This window comes from Aegilops tauschii, chromosome 1 (assembly GCF_002575655.3).
Source record: "Aegilops tauschii subsp. strangulata cultivar AL8/78 chromosome 1, Aet v6.0, whole genome shotgun sequence".
Lineage (NCBI taxonomy): Eukaryota > Viridiplantae > Streptophyta > Magnoliopsida > Poales > Poaceae > Aegilops > Aegilops tauschii.
The window spans coordinates 125,747,756-125,775,387 of NC_053035.3; the positions used below are offsets into that span (position 1 = coordinate 125,747,756).

The following is a 27,632-nucleotide window of genomic DNA, read 5'->3' on the forward strand; positions in this document are numbered from 1 at the left end:
AAATTTTAGGAGCAATGTCCCATCCCTCCCGTCGCCGCCGCCAGCCAACTACCCACTCCTCTTCCACCTCGGGATCTTCCCAGATCCATCTCGTAGCCAGCCGACCAGCCTCCACCTCTCTCAGAATCACCAAGCAGCCAACCAAATCCATCCCCTCGATGTCAGCCGCCACCCAAGCCCATCGATCCAACCCTCCTCGCTCTCCTCGTCGACCAGGGAGATGAGCTCCTCCTCTCCCGCTCCTCCAGCGCGCCACCTCGACCCCTCGAGCTCACCTGCAAGCTCATGCCCGAACCCAGCATCGGCCTCCCGCGCTTGACCTCAACCCCAACCTCGCAAGCCTCCTCGATCCTCTCTCGAGCAGGTGCTCGCCCGGAGCCCCGCGTCCCCGCCTCCGTCCGGGCAGACACGTTGCCGGCGCCACCAGCAGACGAGCCCTGCGCCGCCCCTTCCTTCCTTTCCTGTCCTTCCTCGCCCTCTCTCTTCTTTCTCTTTCTGTCTCTCAGCGCTCCCTCTTTCTCTTACAGGAACCCGACGACATGGCACTCCGAAGCTCAAGGCCTGAGCGCCCACGGGACCACGTCGAACAGATGGCCGCTGCCCCGCCTTGCAGGTGCTTCGCCGCCTTGACTCCAGGTCCGGCCACCATCTCCGGCCGACCCTCCCTCTCCTGCCTTCGGTCCTCTGTTTTTCTGAAGCTCACGTCTCTCTCTGCTCTCTCTGTCCTTCAAGCAGGACGCCATGGCCGTCCTCTTCTTCAGATCAAGGCGCCGCCCGTCGGATTCGGTTCCCCTCGGCATCCACATCGAGCTCCGGCGCGGTGTCAGGCCCTGTTCATGTTCTTGCCCTGTTCCTACGCGCCGCTAGCTTTGACAACCGTAGATCTTCCATCCTGCGGCCTAGATGCGATGATAACGGTTCGCCAGCCCAAGGCATCTCGCCTCCGTCGATCTGCCATACAATGGCTGCTGATTATCGCGAGTCACTGTAGTCATCCCCGACAACGCATGTGCTCTATTTCTACTTTTCTGCTTTTAGCTCTCTTGTAATGGCTATAAAGCCAGCCACCTGCGTGTGGAGTGGGCATGTATTGCTTGTATTGGGTTTAAACCCTAGCCACCAGTGGCGAGCTGTACCAACTTTCCTCAATTTCTAATCAAGAACCCTAGTTCGAGGCCCCTTTCTGCTCCTAAAATTGTTGCGTTTCGTTCTAAATTGCCTTGATCAGAGCTCTGATCCTGACAATTGGTATCAGAGGCCAGTCCTTCCTCGGTGGCGGTGTTGATTTTGAGTGGGTGAGGTTGGTTTCGGCTGTAAAATCCCTCTCTCCTCTCGAATCTGGCGGCAGCGAGTGTTGGAGAAGGTCGGAGTGGCAGCGTTTGGGTACAGCCAGAGTTATAACCTGGTTACCTGAGGATCATCCTTGGGGAGTAAAATTCGAGCTCTTGTAGGCCGACCGTGTACCATCGGAGGCGGGCGCAGGCGACGGTGTAGGCGGCGGTGACAAGTGGATCGTCTTCACTCCCTCCCGTCCCAACCTTGTTCTTGTTTCGGGTCGGGTAGCCATGGCAGGGCCATCAGAATCCATCACAACGGCGGTCTGCAGTTGTAGTCGCTGGAGCTGGACATCAAGGCGCTGCAACACAACGGAGAGCAAGATCGTAAGGAATTTCAGGAATTTCAGGCCATGGTCAACAGGAATTTTGCCACAATGCAAGTTAATTTTGACAAGATCCAGGCACATTTCAGAAGACTGTTGCTCGAACCTAAACCTGAAGAACAGTCAGTAGACCAGTCTGAACAGGGCAGTGTGCAGAACAAAGCACCAGAAGTTCAGACCCCAGTGATTCCTGTAGGGAGGCCTAAGCAACTGTTGCCCAACACGCCTCCTGCTGGAGCAGGCCAGGAAAAAGAGCAGCACTTGGTCAGAGGATCTGCAACTCTGAAGGATCACAATGGCAAGGAGCTGAATTTTGATGGAACACCAAAAATGCCCTATCGTCATCCCAACTTCGGTAGCACTAAGGAAGTGGCTCCTGCAACTAGGGCTGGTGTTGTACAACAACAAAACCAACTGTTAGTGGAAGATGTACACCTGGAAGAGTGGCCCGATGGACAGAGGCAGAGACAGTACACACACCAGGATAATAAGAGGATGGTGTTGACAGTTAAACCAGCAAAACTGAATATTTCTGAATTTGAGGGAGCTGACCCTGAGTCATGGATACAGAACCTAGAGCAGTACTTTGCTGCAGCCAGAACACCAATTGAACACAGGACTGAGTTAGCAGTGTCCTATTTGAAAGGCCCTGCTGTGCAATGGTGGAGAGGAACTGGTTATGCTCCGAGCAATGTGCCCTGGCATAGATTCTGCTCTTATCTGACTGAGAGATTTGCTACAGAATCAGTCTGTGATGTGGTGAGCTCTTTTCATGCTGCACATCAAACTTCTACAGTGGTTGTCTATGTGGAACAATTTGAGCAACTGATGAATATTATGAGGAGAGAAAATCCTGGTATACCTGATGATTATCATGTCACAAGTTTTGTGTCTGGACTCACTCCTTACATTAAGAGCCATGCGGAGTGTTTCAAGCCTATGGACATGCAAACTGCTGTCTGGTATGCTAGAAGAATGGAAAAAGCTCAACCTCCAGTTCAACCAGTGCAAACTAGAGCTTATGTGCCACAGCCCAGAAGACAAGTAGTCTTTGAGCAACCCAAGATATCCACAGCCCAGCCACTACCAAACAGAAACACAATCATTCAGCAAGCAAAGCAGAATCAGGTGTGTTATAAGTGCAGAGAACCATGGGTGCCTGGCCATAGACAGGTTCGCAAAATGAGCCAGAGAGCACAAATACAAGCACTACAAGCTCAAGAAGATGAGAACCCTGAAACAATATTTGTCACAGATTTTGATGACCCTGACTTGGAAACAACTGAACCATTATCTGAAGAAGCAGTGTTAAAGGTGTCACTGCATGCTGCCATGGGCATAGGAGCAGCAAGAAATACTTTTATCCTCACTGTTAAGTTAGGAGATACAGTGGCTACATCATTGGTAGATAGTGGTAGTACTTCCACTTTCATTTCTCCTGAAATGGCAAGCAAACTTCCTGTGGTCCCTAGCCCTACACCCAAAATTAAGGTAGTTGTTGCTAGTGGAGGAGTATTATGGACTGAATTCCAGGCCAAGAATTGTCCATATGAGATCCAAGGACACCACTTTAATGACAGTTTCAGGGTGTTGAAATTAAAAGGATATGACATGATTTTAGGAGTGGATTGGCTCAGGAAATATAGTCCAATCCAAATGGACTTTATTAAAATGGAGATGAAAATTTCTGACAGCTCTGGACAGTTTATAACTTTTGTGGATGAGACTGTCCCCTTGGCTCCTGTTACTGAAACCCAAGACAACACTGAGAAATTGCTGGAACAAGCTGTCTATGGATTTTTCCTGTTTACAACATCTGGTCAGGAATTCACAGCTGCCAGTCAAGATATTCCTGCTAATTTACAACCTCTGCTGGAACAATATGAAAAGGTTTTTCAGGAACCTACTGAGCTGCCCCCAAGCTGGCCTTGTGATCACAGAATCCCATTGGTAGAAGGGGCAAAAGTTGTTAATCAAAGGCCATACAGAATTCCTCACCACCATAAGCAAATACTGGAGAAAATAATTCAAGAATTGTTGAAAAATGGAATTATCAGACCTAGTTCCAGTCCTTTCTCCTCTCCTGTGTTACTAGTGAAGAAAAAAGATGGCTCTTGGAGACTCTGCACTGACTACAGGAAGTTAAATGCAATCACTATCAAAAACAAGTATCCTATCCCTGTGATTGAGGATCTCTTGGACCAGCTCAAGGGAGCAAAGGTATTTTCAAAGATTGACCTAAGAAATGGATATCACCAAATAAGAATGGTAGCAGAAGACATACCTAAAACTACATTCACTACTCATATGGGGCTCTTTGAGTTTCTGGTCATGTCATTTGGACTTACTAATGGCCCTCCTACTTTCCAAGCACTAATGAACTTCCTGTTGGGTCACCTCAAGTTTGTGGTAGTTTTCTTTGATGACATATTAGTGTTCAGTTTTTCCATGGAAGAGCACAAGGATCACTTAAAACAAGTGTTGGATATATTGCAAGCAAACAAGTTGTATGCAAAACTTGAGAAGTGCTCTTTTGGACAGAAGGAAATTGAGTACTTGGGACATGTGATTAACTCAGAGGGTGTGTCAACTGACCCTTCCAAAATACAGGCTATTAAGAACTGGCCAGCCCCAACTACAGTTACTGAACTGAGAAGTTTCCTGGGGTTAAGTGGTTATTACAGGAGATTTATCCAGGGCTATGGGATAATCTGCAGGCCTCTGTTTGATTGCTTAAAGAAAGAGGGTTTTGCTTGGAAAGAGGAGCAACAGGAAGCTTTTGTCACATTGAAGAACAAGCTCACAAATACTCCTGTATTGGCTCTCCCCGACTTCTCCAAACCTTTTATTTTGGAAACAGATGCTTGTGGATATGGACTGGGAGCTGTCTTGATGCAAGAAGGAAGGCCTATCTCTTATTTCAGTAAGAGTATTGGTCCTAAAGCAGCTGCAATGAGCACTTATGACAAGGAAGCTTTGGCATAATTGAAGCAGTAAAAAAATGGAAACATTATTTCTTGGCAACTGCCCTAGTGATCAGAACTGATCAGGAGAGTCTGAAATATATTCAGGACCAGAAAATTACTGAGGGCATTCAACATAAGCTGCTGTTAAAGTTGCTGGGCTACAACTTCACTATTGAATATAAGAAGGGAAAAGAGAATAAGGTAGATGATGCCTTAAGCAGAGCAAAACATATGATTTCTGCATTAATTGCTACTGCTACTTCTCCAACTTGGGCTAAAGAAGTTATGAAGAGTTATCAGAATGATAGTAAGATCAAGGAAATCATTGCTGAAAATACTGTGGATAAGTCCAAAAGCACTGCTTATTCTTTCAACAATGGGATCCTCAGTTTTCATAACAAGATTGTAGTAGGAGCAGCTACTAATCTCAGGCAGGAAATTCTACAAACATTCCATAACTCAGAGCTAGGGGGCCACTCTGGAGAAAGAGCAACTTATCAAAGAGTTAAGTTAGTGTTTCATTGGCATGTGATGAAACAGGATGTGGTGACATTTGTGAAAAACTGCCCTGTTTGTCAAGTAAACAAAGCTGAGCACCCCCCCTACCCTGGACTACTGGAGCCCCTCCCTGTACCAGACTTTGCTTGGGCCCATGTGAGCATGGACTTTGTTGAGGGACTCCCAAAATCTGAAGACAAAAACCTAATCCTGGTGGTTGTGGACAGGTTTACAAAGTACTCTCATTTCATTGCTATGAAACATCCATTACAGTGCAATCTGTGGCCAGAGCATTTTCTGATAATGTATTTAGATTGCATGGAATGCCACTAGTGATAGTAACTGACAGAGACAGGATTTTCACTAGCAATTTGTGGCAGAAGCTGTTCAAGTCCTTGAATATCAAATTACACATGAGCACCAGCTACCATCCACAAACAGATGGGCAAACAGAGAGGGTTAACCAGTGCCTGGAAAACTACTTGAGGTGTATGTGTTTCCAACAACCTAAGAAATGGCATGGATGGTTGGCTTTGGCTGAGTGGTGGTACAACACCTCTTTTCACACCTCTCTGAAAATGACACCATTTCAGGCACTATATGGATTTCCTCCCCCAATGGTTGCATAATCAGCCCTGCCTGATGCTATTTGTGAGGATAATGAAGATCTTCTTCACAACAGGGAACTGTCACTTGAAGTAATCAAACAGAATCTTCTTAAAGCACAATCTAGAATGAAACATTTTGCTGATAAGAAGAGAAAGGAAAGATAATTTACAGTAGGAGATATGGTTTATTTGAAGTTACAGCCTTACAGACACACATCCTTAAGTCTGCATAGGCATCTCAAGCTGCATTCTAAGTTCTATGGACCATTCAGAGTCCTTGACAGAATTGGAAATCATGCTTACAAGCTGTTATTGCCAAAGGGCTGTTTACTACATGATACATTCCATGTCAGCCAGTTAAAAAAGCATATTGGACCTGCAGTTGTTCCTTCAACTAAACTACCACTGGTAGGTCCTGATGATATAATCAAGCTTGAACCTGAAGTTGTGCTTGAAAGGACACTGATTCCCAGGAAACAGGGTAATATCAGCATCCCTGTGGTCAGATGGTTGGTTAAATGGAACAATCTGCCAGTGGAGGAGGCTACATGGGAGGATTCAGCGTTTATCCAGAAAGTTTTTCCTGCTTTCAGAGCTTGAGGACAAGCTCAGTCTCAGTTGGGGGGTATTGTCAGGCCCTGTTCATGTTCTTGCCCTGTTCATGCGTGCCGCCAGCTTTGACAGCCGTAGATCTTCCATCCCGCGGCCCAGATGTGATGATAACGGTTCGCCAGCCCAAGGCATCTCGCCTCCGTCGATCTGCCATCCAATGGCTGCTGATCATCGCGAGTCACTGTAGTCATCCCCGACAACGCATGTGCACTGTTTCTACTTTTCTGCTTTTAGCTCTCTTGTAATGGCTATAAAGCCAGCCACCTGCGTGTGGAGTGGGCATGTATTGCTTGTATTGGGTCTAAACCCTAGCCGCCAGTGGCGAGCTGTACCAACTTTCCTCAATTTCTAATCAAGAACCCTAGTTCGAGGCCCCTTTCTGCTCCTAAAATTGTTGCGTTTCGTGCTAAATTGCCTTGATCAGAGCTCTGATCCTGACAGATTCGGTTCCCCTTGGCATCCACATCGAGCTCCAGCGCGGTCCAGCCTTGCACCTTCCCCGCCTTCGCCAAATCCCGCTGCCGTCGTCTTCTGCATCGCCATGGGTGTGCTACTGTTTCTGTTCTTTAGAAACGAGCAACAGCAGCTCGCCCGCTCGTCTCGCTCGCGCGTTGACCGGGCGCAGCGCCAAGGCCCAGCCGCATCCAGCCGGCCTACTTCCGCCGGCCCATGGGTGAGGCCACCCCCAGCGCCCCTCCTTTTTTCCTTCTATTGGGCCAGATCTCAGTTTCGGCCCGAGTCACTATTTTTTTCGCGAACGAATTTGCTGATTAAATAGAGAACTGCATATTTACAGATTACCCCTCCTTGTTCATGCATTTAATAACTAATTAACCGTGCATCGGTTTAAAATGTTTTAAATATGTAAAATGCTTAGTATTTCATCTAGTTTCATAATATCCAACTTTCATCCATGTTTAAAATGTTTAAATTGCTGTTTGTTTAAATTTGCTCAAATGCCATGTTAAAATGATTTATTTCATAACTTAATAACCGTAGCTCCAAATTTAATAAACTTTATATGTAAATGGGGTGGAAAAATGCCTAGTTTAACATGATGCACTTACTTTACAAGTTTAACAATTCTAAAATATGGTTTAGGGCAGAACAGTACCAAATTCGAAATATGCACATGAGGATTTTCCGGAATTGTTGTTTGTTATTTCCGGCCTCATTTAAACTTGCCTTAATAGTTAGTTTACTTATGCCTCACCTCTTGCCATGTTAACCAACATTTAATATTGTTGAGTAGATTAAACGAGAGTGAACTAAATATTTGAATGTGGTGTTTCGTCAACATGCATCTTGTTACATGTTGAGCTCCACTTAACTTGTAGTGTTGTTTGTTGCATTTTGCCATGCCATGCCTCTTTAAACCGGACATGCATCATGCCATGTTTATGTGATGGTTGTTTACCATGTTGTTTGCTTCTTTCCGGTGTTGCTTCTTCGGGTTAGTTCCGACAACGTCGCGTTTGTGAGGATTCGTTCGACTTCGTCCGTTTGTCTTCTTCATGGACTCGTTCTTCTTTCTTGCGGGATCTCAGGCAAGATGACCATACCCTCGAAATCACTTTTATCTTTGCTTGCTAGTTGTTCACTCTATCGCTATGTTGCGCTACCTACCACTTGTTATATCATGCCTCCCATATTGCCATGTCAAGCCTCTAACCATCCTTTCCTAGCAAACCGTTGGTTGGCTATGTTACCGCTTTTGCTCAGCCCCTCTTATAGCGTTGTTAGTTGCGGGTCAAGTTGAAGATTGCTCCATGTTGGAACATGTTTATGTTGAGATATCACAATATCTCTTATCTAATTAATGCATCTATATACTTGGAAAAGGGTGGAAGGCTCGGCCTTTTGCCTGGTGTTTTGTTCCACTCTTGCCGCCCTAGTTTCCGTCATACCGGTGTTATGTTCCTTGATTTTGCGTTCCTTACGCGGTTGGGTGTTATGGGAACCCCTTGACAATTCGCTTTGAATAAAACTCCTCCAGCAAGGCCAACCTTGGTTTTACATTTGCCTAACAACCTATTACCTTTCCCTTGGGAGTAATTAACCCGAGGGTCATCTTTATTTTAACCCCCCCGGGCCAGTGCTTCTCTAAGTGTTGGTCCGAACCGAGCCGCCTGCGGGGCCTCCTCGGGGAAACTCGAGGTCTGGTTTTACTCGTAGCCTATATCATCTGGTGTTGCCCTGAGAACGAGATACGTGTGACTCCTATCGGGATTGTCGGCACATCGGGTGGCTTTGCTGGTCTTGTTTTACCATTGTCGAAATGTCTTGTAACCGGGATTCCGAGGCTGGTCGGGTCTTCCCGAGAGAAGGAATATCCTTCGTTGGCCGTGAGAGCTTGTGATGGGCTAAGTTGGGACACCCCTGCAGGGTATAAACTTTCGAAAGCCGTGCCCGCAGTTATGTGGCAGATGGGAATTTGTTAATGTCCGGTTGTAGAGAACTTGACACTTGACTTATTCAAAAATTCACCAACCGCGTGTGTAGTCGTGATAGTCTCTTTTCGGCGGAGTCCGGGAAGTGAACACGGTTTTGGGGTTATTTTTGAACGTAAGTAGTTTCAGGATCACTTCTTGATCACTTCTAGCTTCACGACCGTTGTGTTGCTTCTCTTCTCGCTCTTATTTGCGTATGTTAGCCACCATTTTTTGCTTAGTGCTTGCTGCAGCTCCACCTCACTACCCCATCCTACCCATAAGCTTAAATAGTCTTGATCTCGCGGGTGTGAGATTGCTGAGTCCTCGTGACTCACAGATACTTCCAAACAGTTGCAGGTGCCGATGATACCAATGCAGGTGATGCTACCGAACTCAAGTGGGAGTTCGACGAGGACCTTGGTCGTTACTATGTTTCGTTTCCTGATGATCAGTAGTGGAACCCAGTTGGGACGACCGGGGATCTAGCATTTGGGGTTGTCTTCTTTTATTTTGGTTCCGTAGTCGGACCTTGATTGTACTATGATGATGTATGTTTAATTCATGTATTGTGTGAAGTGGCGATTGTAAGCCAACTCTTTATCCCATACTTGTTCATTACATGGGATTGTGTGAAGATGACCCTTCTTGCGACAAAACCACCATGCGGTTATGCCCTCTAAGTCGTGCCTCGGCACATGGGAAGATATAGCCGCATCGTGGGTGTTACAGATGCATCTACCTCTCTGTGTCGATGGAGGTTGCAAACGACCTTGGGTGCAGATAATTCCAAAAGAAAAGGTCTTCCTTCAATGAGACAAAGAACTTTCATGTTGACCACTTATTTTAGTCGAGGCCGTCTTGATGCCTAATATCCCCTCAATCCTATTTGGCGCCCGTTGAGCCGGTTAAAGGTGTTCGCACAAACTGGCGCACACACCTCTCCCCTTTGGGCTCGGCCCATTAACTCTTTTTCTGCAAATGTATCACCACGAGTAGTTCCTATTCAACCTAGGTGGCGCACGCGATTCCTTTTTCCAGCTTGCGAAACCAACCAGTTTTGGGAAGCTTCTGAAAACTGTTTTTCTCTTTTTTGGTTTCCTGCACACTTTTATTATTAATATTATTTTATATTATCTTCTTTTCTTTTCTTTTCTTTTTCTTTTTCACTTTTCATTTTATTTTTTAAAAGCGTGAACTTTTCCTCAAATCATGAATGTTTTTATTTTCTTGTTGATTTGTTTGTCCTTAAATCTATGAACCGCGTGTGAGCACTATGGGCCGCAGCCCGCTAAGTTGGCGCATGAGTGGCACATCCCCTGATAAGTCAATTTACACCTTATGAGGACATTCTGCATCCGTTTTTATGCAGAGTTGGTAATGCATCGAGTTGATAAAGTGTATATCCTTAATGGTCATGCAAAATTATTTTGAATAATAGCTGGCGCTAAAGGCGCCAACTAGGAGGACTTATATTTCCCACGGTGTCAGCATATTTTTTCGGACAAATCGGGCTAGTCCCCATTAAACTAGGCTAATTGCTGGCCCCTCTCTGCTCTGGCCTAGTTATATTGGGCTATCTGCTTGCTCCTCTCAGATCTAGCCCAATTATTCTCGGTAAGATGACCCAGTTAGACTGGGTTGTTTTTATTTGACAACATTGCACTGTTTTGTCTTCTCAGGTTGTATACAACCTTGGCTAGAGATGACAAAAATATTGAAGTTGCTAGTTTCGATGACACTAATAATTTTTTGTTGAATACGTTTTCATTAAAGGCTATTTTAATTCTGTTTTCTGCCATGCTAAAATGTGATGTCAAAACTCGCCAGAGGTTCATACTCACCCTCCCTCGTCCCAGCATAAAGAGCACGGTTTGCCGAGTGGGACTTTCGTCCTTTTAGGGTGTGCTTGGTAGGGTGTATGAGGGCAAAAGTTCCTGATCCGACCCGCTTTTGGTTGTTTGGTAGGGTGCATGGGCTCAGCCATGCCCATCTCATGCACCCCACAAAAGTTCCCTCGTCCCCACCCACCAGACCACGTCCAGATATGTTTAAATTTTCCAAAAATATTCATAAATTCAAATTTTGTTTATTTTTTTAAATATTTTGAATTTCAAAATTTGTTTGTTTTTTGAAAATATTTAAAATTTCAAAATTATTTAAAATTTCAAAAAATGTTCAAATTTTGTTTGTTTAAAAAATATGTAGAATTTCAAATTTTGTTTAAATTTAAAAATTTAGAATTTCAAATTTTGTTTAAATTTTAAAAAATATCCAGAATTTCAAATTTTGTTTACATTTAAAAAATGGAATTTCAAATTTTGTTTAAATTTTCAATAAAAATAAAAATTATTTATTTTTTAGAAAATTCATTTTAAAAAAATTCAAAAAAGTTCAGACTATCAAAATATGTTTAAATTTTCAAAAAATGTTTTGAATTTTAAAATTTCAAAAAATATTTATTTTTTTCATGTTTTTCAGTTTTGTTCACCATTCAAAGAAAAATATTCGGAATTCAGAATTGTTCAGCATATCTAAACATAGCAGGCTGCCAAACAAAGTCTCAGCTCAACATGTGTCAGCGCATACACCGCTGCCAAACACACCCTTAAAACTCTTGATAAACCTCCAACAGACCAAGGCAGAGAATCACGACAGAACTAGATTTTTGTAAAATCCAGTTATGATATTTTGGAAGTTTTCTTGAGGAACCCACACATACAATTATGAAGGTTCCACCTCAAACGTTTGGCCCGGGAGCAGGTCAAATTTGGATGGCTTCCAATTTGTTTCTGAATTCATCTCTCTATCTAAAGCATAGAAATCATGTGATTTATCATCCTTCTCTTTTTGAAAAAGGGAGTGCTCCCTCTCCATGTGATTTATCATTTAAACTCTGAATAATGATGATTGATCTCACATACCCCTCTTTTTCCATTGTCTGCCCAGCTTTCGTGCATCCCTGATGATGCTACACTAGGGAAAAAAATTCAGCCCGCACAGGCACAATATCACTGGTATTACTGACAATCTATCCGAATCTAGCGAGTTTGCTCCAGCTTCTATCTGCCAGATCTTTGGAGAAACCAATAACGAGTAGGCGTTTGGCAGACCAAGCTCAATGGTGGCCGAAATTAAAAAAAAAATCAAAATTTGAACATCCCAGATTAAAAAAAAACAAAAATAATGTACATGTATACAAGGATGTAATGTGTATGCGTGTAAAATTTCATGATGAAATACCTCGACTTGCAAACCGCACAAAGAAAAGAAAATCATGAGCTTTGAGAATGAACTTGCATTGCGAGTTGCACAAAGAAATCGAAACCATGAACTTTGAGAATGCACAAAGAAATCGAAACCATGAACTTTGAGAATGAACCGTCCATATGTTGGGAAGCCACAAATTTTTGTGTATGTACCTCTCCTTTTAATGCATTTCATCATGAAGATTTACATACGTGCACATTATGCCTCCGATATATGCGTATTTTTTCCAAAAACATTTGAGACATACTACCTCTGTCCCATAATGTAAGACATTTTTGCAGTTCACTTTGAACTCCAAAAACGTCTTACATTATGGGACAGAGGGAGTATAAAAGTATGAATTTTGGATTTTTCAAAACACGACCCCCATGGATCTCGGTCTCCATTTGGCATTTTCGAGCTCAATGCCATTGTCTCATCAAATTGTCCCAACTTACATCACGGAAACATACCCATGGCTGCCAAGAGGTAACCAAAGAAGAGAGAAAAAGAAAAGGAGCTCATAATCGCCAAAACTGCCTTATGACCAAAACTACAGGGCATGCAGCTTCCAATCCATCAATTCCACCCAATATCTCAACTGCTGAAACATAACTTACAAAAACCAGCAAACTAATGACTGCGGTGGTGGCGATGGCAATGATGAACGATCACTAAACTACATTATTGACCCATCTTCCTGGCACAGCACAGGGTGCATTGGTCAGGCATCAGGGGACACTGAGGTCATGTCAGCACGACCACCTCATCGATGAAGATGTCATCATCGTCAAACTGCGAAGTCGAACTAGCTGAGCTGGGAGAGGAGACTGCAGGATTGTTCTCATCTTCCTCTTCATTCAGGACTGCTTGGTTTCTGCAGTTGCCGCCACAAAATGCATTCTCACCGCTGCAAAATCAACAAACTTGTTCAATGATGCTAAGTAGATAAATGATGTGATGCCCATTTCATTTTTAACTTGGTTCAGTTAAAGAAAGAACAGCAACAATCCTAATGTATGTAGTACCAATTATCTATAAATGCACCAATCCATCATTCCATCTGAAGAGCAATTATCTATGAATGTACTGTATGTACCAACAATCCTAATTTCCATTCTATCCATCATTCCATCTGAAGAGCAATTATCTATCAACATATACCAATCCTAATGTATGTAGTTGATGCAAATTCCCTGAAGAACTGAATGAAGATGGTCATTGTATCTCAAGATACATCACAATCATCGCTTATTCGAATCAATAGTACTAAAGATGACTGGGTAAATGCATCGACATACCGGTAAATGGAAGATTCGTTGACATTCAGGTTCTTCTTGCAAGACGAGCAGAAGCGCGTGGAGTCCTCTGCGGCGTCGGCGTCGGGGGAGCCCTTGACCAGCCAGTACAACTCAGCTCCTTCCTTGTCCACATCGATCTCCTTGCTCTCCCAGTCAGGCATGAGAACAGGGCAGGGCTCCAAGATGCAATCCCCAAAAATGCGGGTGGTCTTCGGATTGGAGCCGTGAGCTATGATGCAGGTGTAGTCCTCCGACTGCTCGACCTCCATTGCCGACACGGACCCGATGTACCGGCGTGGTCCGCCAATCGACACCGGCAGCGACCCGGAAGCAGGGAACTTGGCACGGTCGACGGAGTGGTTGCTAAAGCCGAGCTGAGCACCACTGGACACGATGACCTCTGGACCAGACTTCACATCCCCGTAGAACCTAGTGCACGGAACCGACATGCCCCCTGAGCCGGCGGTGGCCGCGGCAGCCTCCACCTCCCCGAGCTCCGGCTGCGCATGCCCGCAGTCTTTCGGCATGTCTTTGGGCAGGGAGGTGTAGGATTTGGCGAGGCATTGCAGCTTCGTCGGGCGCATCTGGAACCCGAGCAGGCGATTCTTGGCGTCGGCGGCGGGCTCGGCGAGGGTGTCGACGAGGCCACCCAGACCGACGCGCTGAGAGTCCCAGCTCCTGGGTGACCGCGGCGACCCGAGCAGCGAACCGCCGAGCGCGGGGAAGGCCCTGTGCTCGAGCGGCGACTTGGGGCTGCGCGCGGTGGAGTCGCAGTCCGGCGTCCCGCGCTTGGCCGCCGCGAGCCCCACGAGCAGCCCCGGCACGGCGAAGAAGGCCGGGCCGCGGGGCCTCCCCGCTGCGGCGCCGTCGAGCGCATCCCCCGCCGCGGCCTGGTCGGACACCACCCTCCTCAGCATCATCCTCCCTCCCTCTCCGCCCCGGCTCTCTGAAAACGAAACCAAGAGATCAGAAAGGCTCAGACTGCAAGGGATCGGCGCGGCCGAGACTAAAAAGCAATCACGCATCAAGAAGCGCCAAAATCCAGCACTGGCTACGATCCAAGAACCACTGTGGAGTCGTCAAGAACAACGCGCGTGGGCGCAACAGGACAATCGGAGCACGACTGACGGCAACGGGGGGGCAGATAGGCCTCGTCCGGATGAGGAGGAATCTCCTGCGACTCGCGGCCAAAACAAGAGAGGAGCACGGCCCACGCGCGCATCGATCTCATCCCGTACCCACCTGATTAACTGAAACCCCTCCTCGTTTCTCCCTCCTCGATCGCTCTCGCTCCGCGATGACGAGGAAAGAGGGGGAAGCAATGCTAGGACCCGACGAGGCGAGCCCCTCCCTCTCAAACGGAGCCTGCGAGGCCGCGGCGCTGCACTGGTCACTCCATCCTCGACCACTACCACTAGAGCAGCAGGCTAGCGGCAGCGTTTCTCTCTCTTGCGTCGTAGGGGCGTCGCTTTGGCGTGCAGTGCATCGAAAACAGAGCGGGAGCAGGAGCAGGAGCAGGGGCAGGCCGGCGCAGTGATGGGCTTGCTTCTGAAATACTCTTCCCCTCTCATTCATGGATGCCAGACAGAGGCAGCCGCTAGGCGTGTAGCCACGTCGTATCAATACGCGGCCGGCCGGCCGGTGCTGGTGGAGTGGTGGTACATGCAAAAATCTGTACTACATGTAGTACACTCTTGTGCTTGCCCGGCCCGGGAACAGACGTGGCAGCGCGCATGGTTCAGTCCAATGCGTGCAGACTCTTTTTTCACATTTTTTTAGCATTTCTCGTTTTCTACGATCCGACGTGACATCCTTGTTACCGTGCTAGCTTGGACGTGACATCCCATTTACCATCCTAGGCCTACTGGACATCCACACAATTTAAAACCACGCAAATAGAAAATACGCAGCACTAGACTGTCATGGCACATTGAATCCTACAAAAATCTCACACGAAACGTGTCATACCACCTCCGGTTTATTAGTCTTTGTCATAATTTGGGTCAAAATTTAATCACATATTTAACTAGCAAAATATTTATTTTGAACACACTACAGTCGAAGTCCCTCACATACGCAAGTATACACTCATCCACGCACGCACACCCTATCCCTATGAGCACCTCCGAGAAACTGAGCCGGCACATCATTTTGAGATTGACGAAGCCTCCATAGATGCCTTCATAGTTGACCAGAACGTGTCCTCCCGCTGAACGCACATCGCCAAAAGGCCTGAAGTAAATCCAGAAAAATGCAAGCGCCAACGTCAAGTGTGGAAATTGGACTCTGGTGGATAGGGGATACCACTGTCATTCTAAACATCCAATCACAGGTTGATTCGCGAACTACAAAAATATTAATGTTAATATTTTGATCCAAAATATAAAGGGACTACTAAACTATGACGAAGGTAGCACATGTGTCTCACTAAAAATGCAATAAGAGCATCTTCAATAGATGATGTAGATTTATAAATAACTGATTTACATTACGAAGGCCCGCAAAAACAGGGCTTCAACAGATAATGCAGATCAAAAAAATTACTCAGGATTTACTCTAGATGTAAAATAGGGCACTTGGTGATGCAAATGTGGCAGTTTGCATCAGGCCCCGCCGTCGTGCCGATTTGGATATTGTCGCCGCACTGTTTTTGGCAGATTTGGTTGTTTGCCGAAGCGCCGATGCTCGTGATGGTGGCCGCAACTCGTGGTCGCTGTCCGTATTAGGACAACTGGCCGCCGGAGGTCCCGCCGTCGCGCCGATTTGGATCCGCCACTGTGTTGTTTTTGGCCGATTCAGCTGTTTGCCAGAGCGCCGAAGTTCGTGATGGCGGCCGTAGCTCATGGTCATCGTCCGTAGTAGGATAACTGGCCGCCGGAGCCACCGCGGCCGAGCTGCGCGACCACTGCTTCGATCGGCGCCCTCGGCGTTGCATCATCAACATTACGTGCAGCCACGAGCCGACATGCGTTAAGGAGGCATAGGAGACGCCTTCCAGAGTCGCTCCTCGTCGGCGTGACTACCATCCACGCTCCGATGTGCAACCGACCGGTTTCTATCTCCTCGCACACAAGGTGTTTGACAAAATTGCCACAAGGTAAAATTTTAGTTAAACTTGTCCATTTTTGGTACATCATGACTACTTGCGTGATCATGCACAACATGATCATTATGAATGAGCGTGGACATACACCTTCTATGACCTAATGGGAATGTTTGTTCTGCCGAGTAGAAGGGGAGACCGAATTAGACGCTTCATGCAGGTGTACCCAAACATCAGAGAGTCCGATACGCACGATGATCTTCAAAAAAATATTCTGAAGGGATGGTGGACATGGCATACGGAGCAAGCCTCCTAGTTTCATCTCCATGTTTGTCGTATTGTGCATGAACTATGATGTATTGTTTGCTGAACCTTGTTGTATTTGTGTTGCATTTCATGTTGTGGATTTCATGAATTATGTTGTAGTTTGATGTCGTGGATTGATGAATTTATTGTTATGTTTGTTTAAGTATTAATTTGAGATGATTTTGCTTAAAATATGTTTGAAATTGATGTGTTGTTGTTGCCCTATTTTACATTATCTATTGAAGCGGTGGTCGTGCTGCTGCCCTAATTTTATATTATCTGTCGAAGTTGGCCGTTTTTGTGATGTAAAAAACACATTTTGATAATGTATATTTTACTCCAACCGCAATTTGGTGATGTAAAATACATCATCTAATGGAGATTGTTTATGCTAAAACCAACAGATCTCGGGTAGGGGGTTCCAAGCGTGATGATCAGAGCTAGATGGTAACAGGGAGAGTAGGGACACGATGTTTTACCCGGGTTCGGGCCCTCTTGATGAGGTAAAACCCTACATCCTACTTCTTATATATTGATTGTGATGGAGTACAAAGTACATATTGATCTACCTCGAGATCGTATGAGTTTGTCTAAGCTCTAAACCTGCGAATGTGAATGCGCGTACCTTTACAGATTAAACCCCATGGCTTATATAGACATCGGGGGTATCTAGGGTTTACAAATGGGCGGTTACAATCTTAGAGATATGCATGCCGGTTTAAGTACGCTTGAAGTGAACGCCAAGTATTCAGAGATCTTTGTATTGATCGTGCTGAGGGCCAAGGCTAATATGGCCATGTCAGCAGGCTTCAATGGGTCCTCGGCCCAGTCCATCACTGGTGGGCCGACGTGTCGAGTACCCCTTAATCCAGGACACAAACAATAGCTCCCGAACTAGTCTTCAAGCTGAGGACATTGGACATCTTCACGAATCCTCGCAAGCTTGGGTTTTTGGCTTAGTAGGCGAGTTCCATCCTCCACGTTGGCTTACGGTTCCGAAGTCTTCATGGTTCTCATGATTGCAACCTTAGATCCCTGGGATTCAAAAAATAAGGGTTGATATCTCACAACGAGGCCTCCTCCTGGGCACACTTTATTAATCCAGTTGGGCCGAGGTAGTGCCCTAGACTAGCCATCAAAGGCTTGCCATGAAAGGCTTGACCAGGTCAAACCCTAGCAGGCCTTCTGACCCAGAGCCGAAGCGCCACCTCCCGCGGCAGGGTTAAACCATTTAATCCATAGTCTTAATGAGGGACACAGCGACCCAGGGCCGTTTTTATTGACACGTCCTACCAACGAGGGGGCGTGCTTCTGGTCTTCTAGCGGTACCATTAATAAACGCTTGATTTCTATGCACACTGACTGCACGATGTATTGGGAAGTGGCGATTTATTCCTCGTAGCAGGGTGACCCCTGGCCTTCGATTACAATATAAGAGGGCGGGGGAGGAGCCAGCTAATCTATCTCATCTGCCACCTTGCCCCTTGGCCCCGACGCATAAAACTTCTCACCAGCACCATCGTCTTGACACCCATCTTTGTTTTTTCTCCTCTTCTCAAGATGGATTGAATAGAGGAGAGATTCCAAGTCAAAACCCGCGGTGGAGGAGGGCGGTGGATTCGCTCCACCATCACCGCTGACACCATCGCCGAGCTCAAATCCGCTGTGTACCTTTCCCCATGGCCCAATGCCGCTCTCCCGTAGAGGTGAAGGAAATATGCCCTAGAGGCAATAATAAAGTTGTTATTTATATTTCCTTATATCATGATAAATGATTATTATTCATGCTAGAATTGTATTAACCGGAAACTTAGTACATGTGTGAATACATAGACAAACAGAGTCTCACTAGTATGCCTCTAGTTGACTAGCTCGTTGAATCAAAGATGGTTAAGTTTCCTAGCCATAGACATGAGTTGTCATTTGATTAACGGGATCACATCATTAGAGAATGATGTGATTGACTTGACCCATTCTGTTAGCTTAGCACTTGATCGTTTAGTTTATTGCTATTGCTTTCTTCATGACTTATACATGTTCCTATGACTATGAGATTATGCAACTCCCGAATACCGGAGGAACACTTTGTGTGCTATCAAACGTCACAACGTAACTGGGTGATTATAAAGATGCTCTACAGGTGTCTCCGATGGTGTTTGTTGAGTTGGCATAGATCGAGATTAGGATTTGTCACTCCGATTGTCGGAGAGGTATCTCTGGGCCCTCTCAGTAGTGCACATCACTATAAGCCTTGCAAGCAATATGACTAATGAGTTAGTTGTGGGATGATGCATTACAGAACGAGTAAAGAGACTTGCCGGTAATGAGATTGAACTAGGTATTGAGACACCGACGATCGAATCTCGGGCAAGTAACATACCGATGACAAAGCGAACAACGTATATTGTTATGCGGTTTGACCGATAAAGATCTTCGTAGAATATGTAGGAACCAATATGAGCATCCAGGTTCCGCTATTGGCTATTGACCGGAGATGAGTCTCGGTCATGTCTACATAGTTCTCGAACCCGTAGGTTCCGCACGCTTAACGTTCGGTGATGATCGATATTATGAGTTTACGTGTTTGATGTACCGAAGGTTGTTCTGGGTCCCGGATATGATCACGGGCATGACGAGGAGTCTCGAAATGGTCGAGACATAAAGATCGATATATTGGATGGCTATGTTTGGACATCGGAATGGTTCCGGGTGAGTTCGGGCATTTACGGGAGTACCAGGAGGTTACCGGAACCCCCCGGGGAGTATATGGGCCTTGTTGGGCCTTAGTGGGAGAGAGGAGGAGGCGGCCAAGGTGGGCCCCCCCAAGCCCAATCTGAATTGGGAGGGGGCCGGCCCCCCCTTTCCTTCTCCCTCTCTCCTCCTTCCTTCCTCTCCTACTCCAACTAGGGAAGGGGGGAATCCTACTTCTGGTGGGAGTAGGACTCCCCTAGGGCGCGCCATAGAGAGGGCCGGCCCTCCCCTGCTCCACTCCTTTATATACAGGGGAGGGGGCACCCCATAGACACACAAATTGATTGTTTAGCCGTGTGCGGTGCCCCCCTCCATAAATTTCCACCTCGGTCATATCGTTGTAATACTTAGGCGAAGCCCTGCGTCGGTAAGTCATCATCACCGTCATCACACCGTCGTGCTGACGAAGCTCTCCCTCGACACTCAGCTGGATCTAGAGTTCGTGGGACGTCACCGAGCTGAACGTGTGCAGATCGCGGAGGTGCCGTACTTTCGGTACTAGGATCGGTCGGATCGTGAAGACGTACGACTACATTAACCGCGTTGTCATAACGCTTCCGCTTTCGGTCTACAAGGGTACATGGACAACACTCTTCCCTCTCGTTGCTATGCATCACCTAGATGGATCTTGCGTGTGCGTAGGATTTTTTTTGAAATTACTGCGTTCCCCAACAGTGGCATCCGAGCCAGGTCTATGCGTAGATGTTATATGCACGAGTAGAACACAAAGAGTTGTGGGCGATAATAGTCATACTGCTTACCAGCATGTCATACTTTGATTCGACGGTATTGTTGGATGAAGCGGCCCGGACGGACATTACGCGTACGCTTACGCGAGACTGGTTCTACCGACGTGCTTTGCACACAGGTGGCTAGCGGGTGTCAGTTTCTCCAACTTTAGTTGAATCGAGTGTGACTACGCCCGGTCCTTGTTGAAGGTTAAAACATTACACTTGACAAAAAATCGTTGTGGTTTTGATGCGTAGGTAAGAACGGTTCTTGCTCAGCCCGTAGCAGCCACGTAAAACTTGCAACAACAAAGTAGAGGACGTCTAACTTGTTTTTGCAGGGCATGTTGTGACCTGATATGGTCAATACATGATGCTAAATTTTATTGTATGAGATGATCATGTTTTGTAATAGAGTTATCGGCAACTGGCAGGAGCCATATGGTTGTCGCTTTATTGTATGCAATGCAATCACCCTGTAATTGTTTTTACTTTATCACTAAGCGGTAGCGATAGTCATAGAAGCAATAGTTGGCGAGACGACAACGATGCTACGATGGATATCAAGGTGTCGCGCCGGTGACGATGGTGATCATGACGGTGCTTTGGAGATGGAGATCAAATGCACAATATGATGATGGCCATATCATATCACTTATATTGATTGCATGTGATGTTTATCCTTTATGTGTAACATCCCAAATTTTCAATTTGTAATGTTATACATTAGATCATCATTGCATAGCATATTTTATTGCATTCTGGCAAATCCTCGAAAAAAATCCTAAGCAACTCAAGGACCCTCGGAGAGAGTTGGGGATTTTCGTGGTTTTCATATTTGATTTTATCAAATAATGAAACGAGGATTTTGGTTTTAATTATTTTCTCTCCGAAAATATTTCGTATTAAAATAAATGAGAGGAGAAAATATGACTTCTCCAAAATAATTGAAATATTGGAGGAAAAATATTAAAATCAAATATTGGATTTTATTCGGGTTTTATTTGCAATTTTAATTGCATTAGAAAAATTGCACGTTTTCAAACCTGCATTTTTGGGCCAAGAAAATGTTCATCTTGTTCTAATTATTTTAATTAGATGGTTAAAATTAGTTTTAGCATTTCTGGATTTTTATTGATTTTTCTATGATTTTTTTAGATTCGGCGAAATTAAAAAGAAACGTCGAGCGCGCCGACTAGGCCGAAGCCCAGCCGACGGCCCAGCTGCCCCGCGCCCCGTCTCCCTCTCGGGCACGACAGCGCCGCCGCCGCCCGAGTCCCGCTCGAGCACGGCCGCCGCCCGCCGCCTTGCCCCCTCCCCACGGCACCCCCCTCCTTTTGTACCCCAGCCCCGCCGCCCTCTCCTCACCCCGTCCCCGCCCCGACCCGAAGCCGCCGCCGCCGGAGCCGACGCCACCGCCCGAGGAGCTCGCCGCCCCGACGCCGTACGCCATCGCCCTCGTCGCCCCCCCGACGACCCCGCAGCCCCGCCGCCCCTCGCCGCCCTCGCCCGACCCGCCGGAGCCCGTCCCGAGCCTCGCCGGAGGTTAGCCGGAGCCGCCGCCGTTCGCCGTCCGTTTTTTTAAAAACGCCTCGGTTTATTTTTTATTTTTTCTCGAAACCCTAGATTTTTTTAAAAATAGATCGATTTATTTTTTTCTTCAGGTTTAATTAATTAGTGAACGTTCACCGATCCGTTCGTTTTAACGAACGTGTTCGTCGGTTAGTCGCTATAAACGAACGTCCGTTCGTTTAACTGTTCGTCAGTTTTCTTTTTCGTCGGATTTTCCGCGATTATTCCATATCGCGATTTCTGATCAGATTTTCGTTTTAGTTTAACTTTTCGCTCGTTTATCGGAATCAGGCGATTCAAGCGCCTAGAGTTTCGTCTCGAAATTCTCTTTCCGTTTAACCTACTCAAACAAGTTGTTGCTACAGTAAAATTTGACCTAGATCCAGATTATTAAATGAAGCTTGTTTCTCTCGCCGTTTGACTTTCGTTGCTTCGTTCGATTTGATTCTTTTTGCAAACCGGAGTTCTTAAGTTGAACTTTCTGGTTAGATATTTTATTTGAGTTTTACCTGTGCATTTGATGAGTGCTTATTGTATGCTTGTTTGTTTGCGATAGAGTACCCGGAGTGCGCCGCTTGCTACTTCGAATCTCTAAGTTTCACGGATCATCAGCAAGGCAAGTAACACTTTGATCATACCTTTTTACTACCCAGTTTTATTGCATTAGACCAACCCTCAAACATTGCATGGTTAGGATCTAATTAAATTGTGGGTATTGGGATGTAGTTGAGGTAGTACCTATTACCTGTTTATTATCAACCCTTGGGAGTTACTTCTACGTTTGCTTATATCGCTATGCTATGCTAGTAGACGTGGATTGGGTTTGAGAGATATTCACGACAGATGTGAGATTGTTAATTAATGGTTTACTTAAGGTGGCAACTAAAACTCACATCTGGGTGGATTGAGGCACCTGGAGAACCCAGTGTTGCCTGTTTTTTCTAAGGACCGCCACCCAGGCTCAAAGGGATCATGAGATTATTCATGCTAGAAACTTTCGTGTGCAGCCACAAGCTATTATGGGCTCTAGCATAGTTGAGTAGGTTACATGATCTCTTGAAGAGGTGGGCTAGCAGATGTAGGGGAAAGTAGGTGTAACTGTCCACCAGGAGTAAAGAGTTATTGTTTCTGAAAGACTCTCGGTCATCCGTTTCTCAAACATCATGTAGTGCGAGAATCAAGCGGAGGCGATCGAGTCTTGTGGGGAAAAGTGCGCAAACCTCTGCAGAGTGTACAAACTAATCATGGTTAGCCGTGTCCCCGGTTATGGACATCTTGAGTATCTAGTACTTGGATTATCATGTGAATCTCATCACCATGTTACTTTAATTAATTTTGTTGGGTTAATGATGATACTTAATTGGGATTGAGAATGCTGTCAACCATTCTCAATGTTTAACAACCACCATGATAGTTAAATAAAATTTATTCCTTTGCAGTAGGGAAAAATTGGCTTTTCGCAAAAACATTATAACCATAGAGCTTTTCCACCAGCCATATATGCATGTAGTATAGCATTATTATATTCATTACTCTCTATGTGTTACATTGCCAGCATATTCCATGTGCTGACCCGTTTTCGGGCTGCAACGTTTTATGTTGCAGACTTTTCAGACGACGAGTAAGGTGCCTTAGGTCGTGGTCTTATACTCAGTGATGCCGTTGGAGTTGATGGACTCACTTTTCTTCCAAGTCTTCTGCTGTTATCGTATTAGATGGCCTTAAGCCATATTTATCATACTTATTTCTCTTTTGAGATACTCGATGTAATAAGTGTGTGATTGCTACTCTGTTATAAATCCTCCATTTGTACTGTGCGTGTCAGCATTACTGATCCAGGGATGACACTAAAGCACAGAGCACAGACTGTTTGAGGTCTGGTCACTACAAAGGTGGTATCAGAGCCCACGCTGACTGTAGGACACGACCAGTAAGCTTAAACCCTAGAACACTACTCTCTTCTCATTTCTGACTCCTCTCCACTTTCTACTCTTTTAGGAATGGCGGATGCAAGGAACAAGTTCATGCAACCGGATGAAGATACACCTTTTGGACGACACTTGAAGGAAGTCACTAAGTACCTAAACATCGGAATACCAAGCTTCACCGGGACCTACAACGCCACACTACCAGAAGAGGAGCGCTGGAAGATTCAAGTTCAAGTTCCAGGAAGGACGTTTACGCCAGTCACTGAGCCTATAGAGTTTTCCTTTGATACACCAACCTGGAGTTTAGGGAAGAGCATGGCAGCCCACATCTCTATGGGACGTATTGGAGACGTCTACCACAGGGAGCTTAAGGATACTATTTATCAGATTTGTGGACGCCGAGATGAACAATGGGAGATGATCAGCACCAAGAAGGATGGATCAATTGCAGCTTTCATCCAGGAGCAAAACCAACACATTCGTCGCCAGGAGAACCAGATATGCTCAGACATGATAGATCTGAAGAAGGCATTGACCAAGATCACGGAGTTGGAGGAAGAACTCAAGGCTACACGCGATGGATATGAGGAGGAGATCGCCACGTTGTTGGAGAAGAATGACGACCTGATAAAGAAGATCGGAGTATTCATGGGAGACCCAGCTCCAGGAGGAGAAGATAACGATTCTACTTGCCCGGATAACTACATCATCATCGACGACACCGACTCAGACCCCAGTGAAGATGACTTTGTTGATGAAGCTGGAGCAGATATCATGGAGTCTTCGACCGATCAAAATTTCTAGTAGACCACCAAAATCAGTAGTAGTATTCCCCCATGTATATAGTATAGTCCGAGCACTTTTGTAACGATAGTTAGATCGATTGTATGCCTTGTTTGATTTGATTGAGTGATATTGATTGTGTTTGTCTCATGATGCATAAGGTAGTGTTTTCCCTCTAGACCTCATTCTATTCTAAATTCTCATCTTTTCTAAACCTATCAGATGCCTCCGAGACGCGACACCGGATTTGTTTTCCCACCGGAGATCACTCAGTTGATTCAGCAGCAGAATGCCCTGATGCAAGTGTTAGTACAGAACCAAGGCAACAACAACAACAACAACCCACCACCACCACCTGTTGATCACTTAGCCCGTTTCTTGAGGCTAAATCCGCCGGTGTTTTCTAGCAGCACCGAGCCGATTGTTGCAGATGATTGGCTCCGCAAAGTTGGAAGGGAGTTGACCACTGCAGGATGCACGGATGCGGAGAAAGTGCATTTTGCCGCACATCAGCTTGATGGACCCGCAGCATCATGGTGGGAGAATTACACAGCCACCCACCCTATTGACACTGTCACATGGGACCAGTTTCAGCAAGTTTTCCGTACTGCCCATGTTTCAGCAGGAGCTATGGCTATGAAGAAGCGTGAGTTTCGCAACTTACGCCAAGGAGGACGCACCGTAGGCCAGTATGTGGAGGACTTTAGTAAGTTAGCATGTTATGCTCCAGATGACGTTGCTACAGATGCAGCCAAGCAGGAGAAGTTTCTCGAAGGACTGAATGATGAGCTGAGCATGCAGTTGATGGTAGCAACCTTCAACAACTACCAAGAGTTGGTAGATAGAGCTCTCATGATTGAAGGGAAGCAACAGCAGATTGAAAATCGTAAGAGGAAGTATGGACAAGGGAAGTACAATTCTGGAGCTTAGCAGAAGCCACGTTTTACCCCAAAATCGGGAGGACAGTTTCAGCATACCCATGGAGGAGGTAGTTCGCACAACCATAATGGACCCAAGAATGGTAATGGGAATGGAGGAAGCAATGGACAGAACCGTAATAACCCATCTACCCCAGCCAAGAGGGATCTAAGTCACGTTACTTGTTTCAAGTGCCAGAAGACTGGACATTATGCAACTGAATGCCCGGAAGCCCAAAATGGAAATGGCAATGGAAGCTCTGGGAAGAAGCCTAACCCGTTCAATAAAGGACAAGTGAACCACGTTTACGTGGAGGAGGTTGAAGCACAGCCTGATGTAGTAATAGGTAAGTTTTTGGTTAAGTCATTTACTGCAATCGTTCTTTTTGATACTGGTGCATCGCATTCCTACATATCAAGGGGATTTGTGGATAAGTATAAATTGCCCACCAAAGTTCTTAGAACACCTATGTTAGTAACCTCGCCAGGAGGAGAGTATATGGCAAGCCAAGGATGTTTTCAGATGCCATTGGCCATAGGTAGGCATGTTTTCCCCTCAGACCTAATAGTTTTGGAGTCGCAAGGTTTGGATGTGATTTTGGGAATGGATTGGCTATCGATGTATGGAGGAAACATCGATTGCACCAGTAAGACAATTTTGCTTACCACCCCAGAAGGAAGAAGGATTAAGTATGTATCCCGGCATATACCGAAGAGGACTCAGGTGAATTCCTTATCAGGAGTTGTATAGGAGGAAGTACCAGTGGTGAAGGATTACCCGGATGTATTTCCAGAAGAGTTGCCAGGCATGCCACCAGATAGAGACATTGAGTTTTTGCTTGAACTTTTGCCAGGCACAGGGCCAATATCTAAGAGACCATACAGGATGCCCGCAAAAGATTTGGAGGAGATTAAGAAGCAGATTAAGGAGTTACTGGATAAAGGCTATATTTGCCCAAGTTCGTCACCTTGGGGATCACCAATACTTCTAGTGGAGAAGAAAGATGGATCGTTGAGGATGGTCGTTGATTATCGTGGATTGAATGAAGTGACCATCAAGAACAAGTACCCACTGCCAATGATCAATGATCTGTTTGACCGATTACAAGGAGCTAAGGTATTTTCCAAGATCGATCTATGATCAGGATACCATCAGTTGAAGATTCGAGAGCAGGATATACCTAAGACGGCTTTTACCACCAGGTATGGGCTATATGAGTATACCGTTATGTCATTTGGTCTGACTAACGCACCTGCCTATTTCATGAACCTGATGAACAAAGTGTTTATGGAGTTTCTGGATAAGTTTGTCGTGGTGTTCATTGATGATATTTTAGTCTACTCCAAGAATGAAGAAGAGCATAAGGAGCATTTGCGTTTGGTACTTGAGAAGCTCAGAGAACATCAGTTATACGCCAAGTTCAGCAAATGTGAGTTTTGGTTGAAGGAAGTTGGATTCCTCGGACATGTTATATCCGGAGAGGGAATAGCAGTAGACCCCACCAAAGTTGACACAGTAACAAGCTGGGAATCACCCACGTCAGTTGGAGAGATCCGGAGTTTTCTTGGACTTGCAGGATACTACCGGAGGTTCATTGAAAATTTCTTGAGAATTGCTAAGCCCATGACAGAGCTGTTAAGGAAGGACATCAAATTCAATTGGACTGAGGAATGTGAAGCTAGTTTCCAAGAGTTGAAGAAACGTTTGGTTACATCACCAGTGTTGATTCTGCCAGATCAACGCAAGGATTATGAAGTATATTGCGACGCTTCACGTCGAGGACTTGGAGAAGTACTAATGCAGGAGGGAAGAGTTGTTTCATACGCTTCACGACAACTTAAACCCCATGAGAAGAATTATGCCACCCATGATTTGGAGTTAGCAGCCGTAGTGCATGCGTTGAAGACATGGAGACATTTTCTCATCGGAAACCATTGTGAGGTGTACACGGATCACAAGAGTTTGAAGTACATTTTCATGCAGAAGGAGTTAAATCTCAGGCAAAGGAGATGGTTGGAGCTCATTAAGGATTATGATATGAGATTGCATTATCACCCAGGGAAGGCTAACGTAGTAGCTGATGCGTTGAGCCGCAAGAGCCATGTTAACACACTCGTGACCGGAGAGTTACCGAAATTATTAGCCGAGGATCTTCGCGAGCTATGTTTGGAGATAGTTCCAAGAGGCTATTTAGCAACGTTGGAGATTCGGTCTACCTTGATGGAAAAGATCAGAGAAGTTCAGAAGACAGACAAGGAGATTGACAAGATAAAGGAAAGG

The 27,632-nt window shown here is 45.7% G+C and overlaps 2 protein-coding genes and 1 long non-coding RNA gene across 4 annotated transcripts; 2 read left to right on the forward strand and 1 right to left on the reverse strand.

The window, feature by feature from the left end:
• The first annotated feature begins 1,687 nt into the window (after window positions 1–1,687).
• LOC141027810 (uncharacterized) lies at window positions 1,688–4,645 on the forward strand. Its single transcript, XM_073505263.1, has one exon. It carries the CDS (start codon window positions 1,688–1,690, stop codon window positions 4,643–4,645), a length of 2,958 nt encoding a protein of 985 aa, XP_073361364.1.
• A 7,746-nt stretch (window positions 4,646–12,391) lies between these two features.
• Window positions 12,392–14,915, reverse strand: LOC109742496 (FCS-Like Zinc finger 10). Of its 2 annotated transcripts, XM_020301586.4 has the most exons (3): window positions 14,566–14,915; window positions 13,324–14,269; window positions 12,392–12,932 (listed from the first exon to the last, which is right to left on the reverse strand). In XM_020301586.4, exons 2-3 carry the CDS (start codon window positions 14,241–14,243, stop codon window positions 12,770–12,772), a joined length of 1,083 nt encoding a protein of 360 aa, XP_020157175.1. In that variant the 5' UTR covers window positions 14,244–14,269; window positions 14,566–14,915; the 3' UTR covers window positions 12,392–12,769. The 2 variants fall into 2 exon arrangements, with proteins under 2 accessions (XP_020157175.1, XP_020157174.1); XM_020301585.4 differs by lacking the exon at window positions 14,566–14,915 and having other exon boundaries at window positions 13,324–14,543.
• Window positions 14,916–15,983: 1,068 nt separating this feature from the next.
• LOC120967766 (uncharacterized) lies at window positions 15,984–16,897 on the forward strand. The gene is made up of 2 exons (XR_005761469.2): window positions 15,984–16,420; window positions 16,556–16,897. It is a non-coding gene; the product is annotated as an uncharacterized lncRNA (long non-coding RNA).
• Window positions 16,898–27,632: the final 10,735 nt, after the last annotated feature.

Excerpts from the sequence above, each read along its gene's own strand:
- LOC141027810 (XM_073505263.1), top strand. The coding sequence starts at position 1,688 with ATGGTCAACAGGAATTTTGCCACAATGCAAGTTAATTTTGACAAGATC.
- LOC109742496 (XM_020301585.4), bottom strand. The coding sequence starts at position 14,348 with ATGCGTGATTGCTTTTTAGTCTCGGCCGCGCCGATCCCTTGCAGTCTG. Across the intron at positions 12,933-13,323 it reads AACGAATCTTCCATTTACCG|CGGTGAGAATGCATTTTGTG; the intron begins GTATGTCGATGC and ends TTGATTTTGCAG.